General features: G+C 33.9%; 1 protein-coding gene across 1 annotated transcript; it reads right to left on the bottom strand.

Annotated features, from left to right (window-relative positions):
* Positions 1 to 2,084: 2,084 nt before the first annotated feature.
* Positions 2,085 to 7,936, bottom strand: LOC105622682 (beta-1,3-galactosyltransferase 1-like). Its single transcript, XM_012204096.1, has 3 exons — positions 7,804 to 7,936; positions 6,359 to 7,441; positions 2,085 to 2,122 (listed from the first exon to the last, which is right to left on the bottom strand). The coding sequence occupies exons 1-3, from the start codon at positions 7,934 to 7,936 to the stop codon at positions 2,085 to 2,087; spliced, it is 1,254 nt and encodes a 417-aa protein (XP_012059486.1).
* Positions 7,937 to 9,707: the final 1,771 nt, after the last annotated feature.

The following is a 9,707-nucleotide window of genomic DNA, read 5'->3' as shown; positions in this document are numbered from 1 at the left end:
GTAGTAGTACGAGAGTAGTAGAGAGAGANAGNGANAGAGAGAGAGAGAGAAAGAGAGAAGTCGAAGAAAAAAAAAGAGCAAGAAAGAGAAAGCGTACGCGCTTGCATACGTGTGGTTTGTATGTTTACAATACTGCAATTTAGAATACATAAGTATAAGTACGTATATTACAATACTGGAACTGTAACTAAAGGGATCTTAAGAAGATGCAGGAGCCGCCTATTATCAATAAAATTAGAACAAAAACATCAAAAATTAGCATTTTTGATGTTTTTGTTCCTATTCAATTTCTTCGTTTCATAGAATAAAAATTCCTTTTTTACCATTAAAATATATATGCTAATCTACCTGACGTTAGTGTATATTAGCATGTATATTTTAATAATAAAAAAGGAAAAGGAATTTTTATTCTGTAAAATTACTACGAAGAAATAGGACAGAAACAAAAATACTAGTTTTGTCGCTTGTTGTAATACACATGGCACACTTTAGCATCCCCTTAACTTGAATTTTGGGTTTAGAGAATATTAAGCTGCGATTTGCTCCGCAATGATGCAAAACGTTAGCTTATTCTTTCCATATAATTTCAGTGAGAACTTGTCTGTGGTTCATACAAGGCATTCATTCCGATTAGTCATTCCAAGGAGACGTGTTTTTTCGCGCTTTCTCGAAATGTGCACATGAGCATCCCGTGTTAGTGAAGTCATCTTTTCAGCATAACACAACGATTTGTAACTCATATGATCGCCTAATAGTCTTCGTTCCGCTAGTTTTTGTGCCGCTCGCAAGGCTTATTCAATGTAAAAACATTATTTGTCTCCTCTCGGCGAATGGATCGGAAGGCACGCATCAATAATATTAGGTATCATCCTCTCTTCTCGTCAGGATCGAATCGGAGTCTCTCTGGGTTTTTCCTTCGCATAGAAGAACATGTCTCGCAATCAAGATATAGTGCAACGTCTCTTTAGCCTCGAATGTAAATTTAAGATTATGATTTTGTTGTGCGTCCTTTTGCCCTGCACTCGATGTGAATCGTGCCAAGGACACAACGCGAGTATTATGCCATGCACTAATGAGCGATAGAGCCTTGACTTGATGTTCAAAGCTCGTTAACTTATGATGATTCGCGTGATTTTTCTCATCAGAAGAAAACGATGATATAGTATTGTAGTATAATATAAGTTCCTCCTTCGCTTGCCCAACGAAATCGCAATTGACTTCTTCAGAATTATGCGCAAGAAAACGCGCGACAGAAAAATTATGGCGCAATCGAGAAGACGAATAGAGATGTGTAAATTATTCGAATACAAATTGAATTGAATCGAATTAGATAAGATTTGATTCGATTCGGATTTTAATTTCTATAATTCAAACTCCAAAATTTTATTCAAAAATTTTGAATTTAAGAATTTTGATTACAAATCACATATATTGAATTTCTCACACACCTACGCGCGTATAAAGAGAGAGAAAGAGAGAGAGAGAAGGGGAGAAAGAAGAAAAGGAGGGAGAAAAGTTGCCGATATTGACATAGGTTTCCTAAAGAGACATTTCTTGAAAATTATTACTTTTTATTAATACTGATAAAAACATAATCTATTTAAATAATTGAAGACATAAAAACTTTTAAATCTTGTTTCTGTACAAAAGTCATCAGTTAAAAACAAATTCTGCAAATGTGAAAAGAATTCTTACAAAGAATTCTTTCTTATATAATTTAAATAATAAAAAAGTGTTAGTTGACAATATTATACCATTTTATATGTTTTTGTAGTTTCCTAATCAGTTTTATTTATATTATTTCTTTTTCATTTTTTTCATATTAAAAAGTATATTTTAAATATAAAATAGTAGCATAAATGCAGCTTACACTGGCAAACCTGTCCGTAAGATCATAAGCTAATTTAATCTTTATCTTGCATTACAGTGTCAAATAGCCCTATCGGAGCTGAAAATAATCGTTTATATTTATAGGAAAATCTTCAAAAAAAGAATCTGTTGTAATACAGGTTGTGTCTTGCAGAACAGTATAAAGTATGCGTATAAATAAAAAATATTTTATATTTTAAGAAATAAAAAGATTCTTATATATTTATTTGTAGGTATTTTGTACAGATAACTCCTGTGAAAGAAAAAAAATAAATTATACAACATTACTGTCTACTATGTCAATTTGGGAGCTATTTTGTCAGACGCTCATTTTTATTTATTTTATAAAAATGTTAATTATTGCAAAATTGCAAACAGTATCATAAAATTCTGCTATATGTATCTCATAGTAGATATTTCTAGTTTAGGTTTATGTTTAAATTTTATTTTTAACTTTTGTTTGTAAAATATTATCTAACAAAGTGATATGTCGATATCGATAACCTTCCAATATATATATATATATATATATACATATATATCTTATAATAATTATTATATAATTATTATATACATCATATTCTCACCGACAAGCAAAACAGTGCGGTCAAGTAATATTTGTTCAAGTAATATTTTATTATTAGGTCTACACACAAATTTTGACATGTACTGTGACCAATTGTAAGTTAAGTTATTGTCAAATTGTAAATTTAAATATATAGATATGAAAAAATATATAATGAGCTGTGAATATTGATAGCAAAATAAATTCTGTATTATTTTATTTCAATTTTCTATATGTAATGTATGATATACAAATTGGTACATTGGAGTATTTTAATAATTGATTTATAATTTTTAATTGTTTCAATCACTATGATACTAACAATAAATAGATATATTTTACTTTATCAAAAAATATTGAAATATAAAAAAAAGCGCCAATATTTTTCATCTCAATAACGTTTTATACAACATTTATTAATATTTCTTATGTAAAACTTCTGAAAAATTAATTATAAAAATATTTTTATATAAAACATTTCAATTATATAAAAAAACGCAACAAAAAATAAAATATAATAAAAAGCTAAAGGAGTGAAATTAAAATATTATTTAGTGTATATTTAGGCCAATAGTATATCGTAAGATATATTTAAAGAAATGAATTAATTCTATAATAAGCGACGAATATATTAAAGATAAAATTTGAAAATGGACAAAATCCAACAGTAGCTTATTTGACAAACTTCGTGTACCTGTTTCATGTATAATACATTTCATATGAGAGACTTATTGTTTGTTAATTTCAAAATACTTTTCATGATTCAATTAAAATTTAATTTATGCGTAAAAAGTGAATTACTACTTCAGATACTACGATAATAACAATAAATAAAGGATATCTTTTTCTTATCAATTTTGTATTAAATATTTAAACATACATATATATGCGCGCGCATATATTTACCTTAAAATAAATTTATATCATATAATCAATATTATTTTTCTTAAATCAAAAATTGTTTTCATCTATGTTTAAATTCAATTTATGTATAATTATATTAAAAAATCAAAATTTTATTCGATTCGATTAAAAAAAATATTGATTTATCTCTACAAATCTCTCTTAAATGCAAATTCGACTTTTTCACAAGATTGTGATATCCTTTCGAAAAATTAGTATTTTATGAACTATTTCGATTTTTCGAAGAATGCGAAAGACGGTAGAAAAGCGAAGGAGAAGTATAAAATAGACGATAATAATATAAAAATATGATAATTTTTTAACACGGCGCACTAGGAACACAATACGTAATAAAATATAAAACTATGATTAATTAATGTTGATATGAATGGTTTCGGTATGGATGGGATAGCGAGATTGCAAATGAGATTGCAACGACTCTAACTTTATAAGATTATTAACAAAAATATTTAAAAAATATTAAAAAATATATATCCTTAAGTAATAATTATAAAAAATAACTAAATAATTATAATATAATTATAAAAAGTAAATATATATATATATATATATATATCTAGAAAATATAAAAGTCAGACTATATTATTTAATAATTGTAGGAAACTCATTAAGGACTTAAGAATCAAGAATAGGTGCGTTCGGCAAATCGGAGGCGTCCGTTTGCTCTTTTCCCTCGAAAATCGTTCGGCAATTCGCATCTTTCTGCTACATGTCATCTCATTTGCATTCGATATTAACATTTCTAAAACCAATCGAGCTGCTCGATCCGGATTCAAAGACCGAGTTCGCAGAGTTAATGCAGATTTTTGCGCCTTAATTAATTTCATAACCTGTATTTATGATAATGCTATCAAATAGAAATTGATGGAGTACATTATTTAATAAGGAAAGTAAATTTTTAATTCTCTTCCTCTTTATAATATATTAAACTAATATAAATCAAGTGATGTAACTTATAAATTGCAGAAATTTATTTTGCAATGTAGTATTTTCTTTTAAGAAAACACACCTTGCATATGAGTCTGTATTCATGTAATGATCTATTTTTAGTATATAAGACTATTATCAGTTTTCTAGTAAAGCGAAAGAAATTTTCAATTAATAGGGTATTTTTTATTTATTCATAAAAATAAACAATTTCATTTTATAATCTAATCTTAAAGGACAGCTCTGTAGCGTTCGTTCGAATTAATTCTTGGCACTCGGATTGCTGAAAGATCATGTGATCAAGCTTACCATCTGCCAGTTCGCATCTCAGATTTACATTGCCAAACGCATCTAATCTTATCGTTGCAAAATAATCTCTTCATCCCGTCCAACCAGGAATCTCGGTCGACATAGTCGGCCTTCTCCAGCAGCATGTTTCTTTTTTTCTCTTTTATATTTCATCGTGCCCAAAAATCTCTTACAATCATCGCCTCGGACATATGGCACCGAGAGCGGAAGTATAGTACGATACTTCCGCAGGATACGAAAAAAAAGAGGCGATAACGAGAAAGTGTTTCGTGAATGTGCTCGAGGGAAGGCACGACCGATGTCGGGCGCGCCAGCACCCGCTCGTGTTATCACGCGGCGTATTATCCAGACGATGACTAGATAATATTCGGAAAGGGGGAGGAGGAGGATAAAAAGAGGAGGCGAGGGTTAAGAGGAATGAAATGGAGGAGGGAAGTCGCTTCGGGGCACTCTCCATTCATTGTGACACATTTATTTCAGGCGGCAGCCGCGCTCTCGATTGACGCAATAACGCGCGACGCGTAATAATTGATGACGAGGTATCTCGCTACTTCTCTCGCAATACGAATCATGGGGATTATAATTACGTAAATGTACGTATTTTTCCATGCTTATGTTTCGAGCCATCTGTATCTTTTTTTCAAGCAAGTTAAAAATTAGAATTGACGGTTGAATGAACACGACAGTAATACGATTAGCAATTATTACAAAATTGTTTGAATGACATTAAAACTCCTAGCTATTAATTCATCAGAATATATTTGGATGTTAAATGACATCCTAACGAGATATTAGAAAGAAAAATCTGACTCCGGATTCTCTTTTTAATTAAGAGAAAGTACGTCGTATCCGATACATCCTGTTAGATATCTACTTTGACCTGATTATACTGCGAATCGGATGTCGTCAATGAGTACGCGTGTAATTGATGAAACTGTTGATTACACAAAGGAACTTTTTGGAAATCTCATTGTGATTGGCAGTCTTCCTAACAAAATATTGTCCCTCGTTCCTTCTGTACACTTTAATGTCAGATGCGATCATTCGATTTTGTTTGGTATATTAAATGGGGGATGCCGTTGGTGTAGGAAAATTACGCTCATTTGCTACTAAACGTACAATAAAAATACGGACGATCATATTTATGGGAAAACAATTTAGCAACGAAAAAAAGAGGCTAGCTAGAGGTCGATAAAGCTATAGAATCATTTATGCCTATATCATGCATAGGAGATCCTTTCTCCCTTCTTGAGAAAATAAAATTTCTATACATTACACGAAATATCTTACAAAATTAATTCTACAATAATAAAAATATTTCTTTGGAATTCAGAGAGATGTATAATAAAATAGTAAAAGATATAGACATATAAAATAGTAAATTCTGTCTTCCAGACCCGGAGATCCTCCTCCAGGGATAAAAATTATCACTTTCATTCGACCTCTGTAAAGAAAAGCCTAATTTGATGATGTGATCGTGTAAAAATTTAATCGGCGAAATTCTCTATGCCGTTTTGCGGTACACTATTTCTCTATAATATATGTGCCTGCCTCTTACTCGCACTTGAATCGAATGTATGTATGCGCACGCGGCTATATGTGTACGTGTGAGGTCATTAGTGAAACGGTTGGTATCGCGTCAGCCGGTCGGCGTATAACCGGCACTCGAATTGCATTAAGGCGGTAACGATCGCACTTGGTTCACCAGGGTCAAGCGTAGGACCTTCATCACTTTCAACCTTGCTGATTATCACTTACACTTACTCTTACCGTCGAGCAGCTTTTTCCAGAGGTCGAACTGCTCACTGTACTTGACCATGTGTATGCTAATGCCGCGTTGGATGTTGCAGGCCGTGTATTGTATCCGTTTATTCAGAAATTCATTGGCGTGCGAGCGCTTGATGCCGAGCCTATGCGCGACGATGCCCGTTGTGAATACATCCTCGAGCTTTAGGTATGTCTGATCTAGGGCGGCATCGTACAAACGACGCACCGTATCACTCGACAACAGGTATGCCGGACCAGTGGTAAAGTCTGGAAACACAGACTGCTGGAATTGTGCCTGTGACACATAGTACTTGCTCTTGCGGTTCCGGATTGGCTTCCACTTTCTGGCCAGTCGACCGAATATCACGTTACGATCTTTGACGTGTTTATATACGAACGCTAACAGTCGCGGTACATTGATGAACATGTCATCATCGGTTTTTAGCAGATATTTCACTTTAGAACAATAGGTATCTACCCACTCCAATGTCGAAATGGTTTTGAGAGTGAGATTTGAATAGGAGTCAAGGAAACGACCACGTATCACATCGTTGTACATGTTTTGTTCCTTACGCAGGATCGTCTCCACTCTTGGATCAAGAGTGGTACCAAGCATGAAGAGCACACTCATATCACTGCGCTGACCAAAGTGCCCCCAGGTCTGCCGAATCGCAGTCCGCGCCTCTAGATGGGTCGGTGCGGACATCACAATCATCACTAAATCCATGTTCTTGCCGAGATTTGGGCAACGCTCAGGAATTGATACGATGTGTCCAGCTTCGTATATGGCACGTGCCGAATCGTTGCGAACTATGATTGGCGCCAACTTAGTCACATTGGTAACTCTTGCCATCTCAAGCTTCTCGTTTACCTTCTGCTTCGAGTTGATCAACGTGCTCACGGAAGACAACGAGGACAAAGACTGTACGCTGGAGGACGTTGACAATGTAGTGAAAATCAAGGAGCTGTTGCTAGAGTTGTGCGCTACGTATGGGCTTAGAGACATGTTGTCTGAGCTAGAGTTTTTAGATTGACTGAGATTTGTGTGAATATGAAGGCCATCTTGGTATGCAGAATAATCTGAAATTTATTAATTCTGGATAACGATTAATTGATAAAAAAAAATGTGCCGAAATATTGAAAAACATTGATCATTGTTTTGCTTTACAAAATGTTTAAAAAATATTGATGATTGATTTAAACAAAATTTGTAAAGTGTTTTTGTTTTATATAAAAAAAAATAACAGGAGATAATATAATTTGAATTTGTAAATAAAATAATAAACAAACAGAGCACGAATAGTATTTATTGCTTCTTAATTTAGTTTTATTTCTTTGATTATCAAATTTATTATTTCTTTAAAACCGAAACAGCAGCTTTAATAATCTCATCAAGATAAAAACAGAGCCAGTAAGAATTTTATAAATATAATAATACTTACTGGTGTTTCGTGGTAAACTATACTGGCGAACATCATACACAGTGGTACGATAATACGCATAGAAGGTCAGGCCGATCAGTACGAGGATAAGGGTCTGTAGAAAACGACTCCTGAGATGCAGATAGTGGAACATGACGAATACTTGCTCTGGTCACTCTTCTCTCTCTCTTTTCCTCTTCTTTTTTTTTCACGATGTGAAATCACCTGCAAAGACTATATCATCGTGTTGTGCCCCAAACAACCTGAGGACCGTCGTTACTTCCTCATAGACTCCACCACGGATCGGAGCATCACTATGTGCCACCGTACGACCGATTATTCCCATACTGCGCGCTAGGCCCCACTCGCCATCCGTTTCACTTTCCGTCTGTTGTCCGCCTGTTCCCTCACTCAAGACGGAGGGGACAGAGAAGAATTGCAGTTGACTTTAGCGACTAGTCCGCCAATCCGTTACGCATTGTTTCCAAGAGGACAGGCTCTTTAGCGTCCAAGCTACTTTAGCGTGTCGCATCACACAAGATATAAGCACTTCGACGTCAACAACTGTATTCGACAATGCTGAAAAGAGTTGGAGAGCAGTGATGTACATTGGAGTCCGAGCACTCCGAGCACGCTGTGTTCGGCTAAACTCGACTCAGCACGACTTGGACTGAGCGCGACAGCGAGATACATCTCATGTTCTTCTTCTCACGTTCAGCAACTTTCGGCTGCAGCCATTCCAAAATTATTGTGGTACTGCCAGTACTACTGTAACGTCGTATTTCGGAATGACATTGTAATAGACTAAATAGGCGCCATAGACAAACATATTAAATTTTGAAAGCAACAGCGATATTTCTTCTGAAGAAGAACTAATTATGCCAATTCAAGTAGTTCGACTTCGTGTTAAAATTAAATTATATGAACACAGTTAATGAATATTCAGATGTGAAGCTTAAGGCTGATACATAGTCGATTCTGATCTTAAATTCTGTGGGATCGATTCAAAGAAAGTGAAAATTACAAAAGTGAGCAAATTTACTAAATACTGATGAATAAAATTATCAGTATTCTAGTAAATTCGCTCACTTTTGTAATTTTCACTTCAAGATACAGAATCAATTCCCCTTAAGATGTCACGAACCAATCAAAGGGCCGCATTAACGTCTTAAGACATTACTTAAAGACGGTCTTGAAATAAGAACCGATCATCTTCTGCACTTAAATATAATGTATATATTCTTTATTTTCTGGATCGAATATTTCCGCATCTTGTACTTCCTTAGTAATGGTCGGCTTTTTCATGAACAAGAACTACAGCTGCGTTCAGCAGAAAAAGCAGCTTTGCAACTATTGTAAAATTCTTGAATGTGATTGATTTATACATTTAAATCCAATGAGGAACTAAGGACAAGACCAATCATATTAGAGAATTTTACTACAGTTGCAAAGCTGTTTTGCGATTAAGAAAAAGGCTCTTATGTCCTTTCTCTTTCTTTCTGTCGTGTCTATTTCTCTCTCTTTCTATTTTCAATTTCTGCCTGATATGTTGATCAAATAAGGTTTTTCAAGCTTATTAATTGACTACAAAACTGAAAGGTTCTCGGATCTCTCTATTCTGTACCCAATCAATAGACTTGAAAAGCCTTGTCGACCGACACATGAAATATTAGCTTTTCTCATACCAATGCTCCGTCAATCTTAGATGTTCCAAAATCTCTGTCAGTGCTGAAAATGTATAGGCTATTCTACATTGGTCGTAGACATCGCAAGCTTGTTGCTTTACCCAATCCGATGCTTTAATTTTAAAATCGCATGATGTTTATGATACTTTCGTTTACAATACGACCAATGTAAAATGGCCTTAACATAAACTGTAAATTTTCAGCTGGCAGTGAATTTTGGAACACAGCCTTATAAGTATA

Source organism: Atta cephalotes (assembly GCF_000143395.1).
Source record: "Atta cephalotes unplaced genomic scaffold scaffold00048, whole genome shotgun sequence".
NCBI lineage: Eukaryota > Metazoa > Arthropoda > Insecta > Hymenoptera > Formicidae > Atta > Atta cephalotes.
Note: the sequence above shows the minus strand (reverse complement) of the source record. Positions and strands in the feature narration are given on the sequence as shown.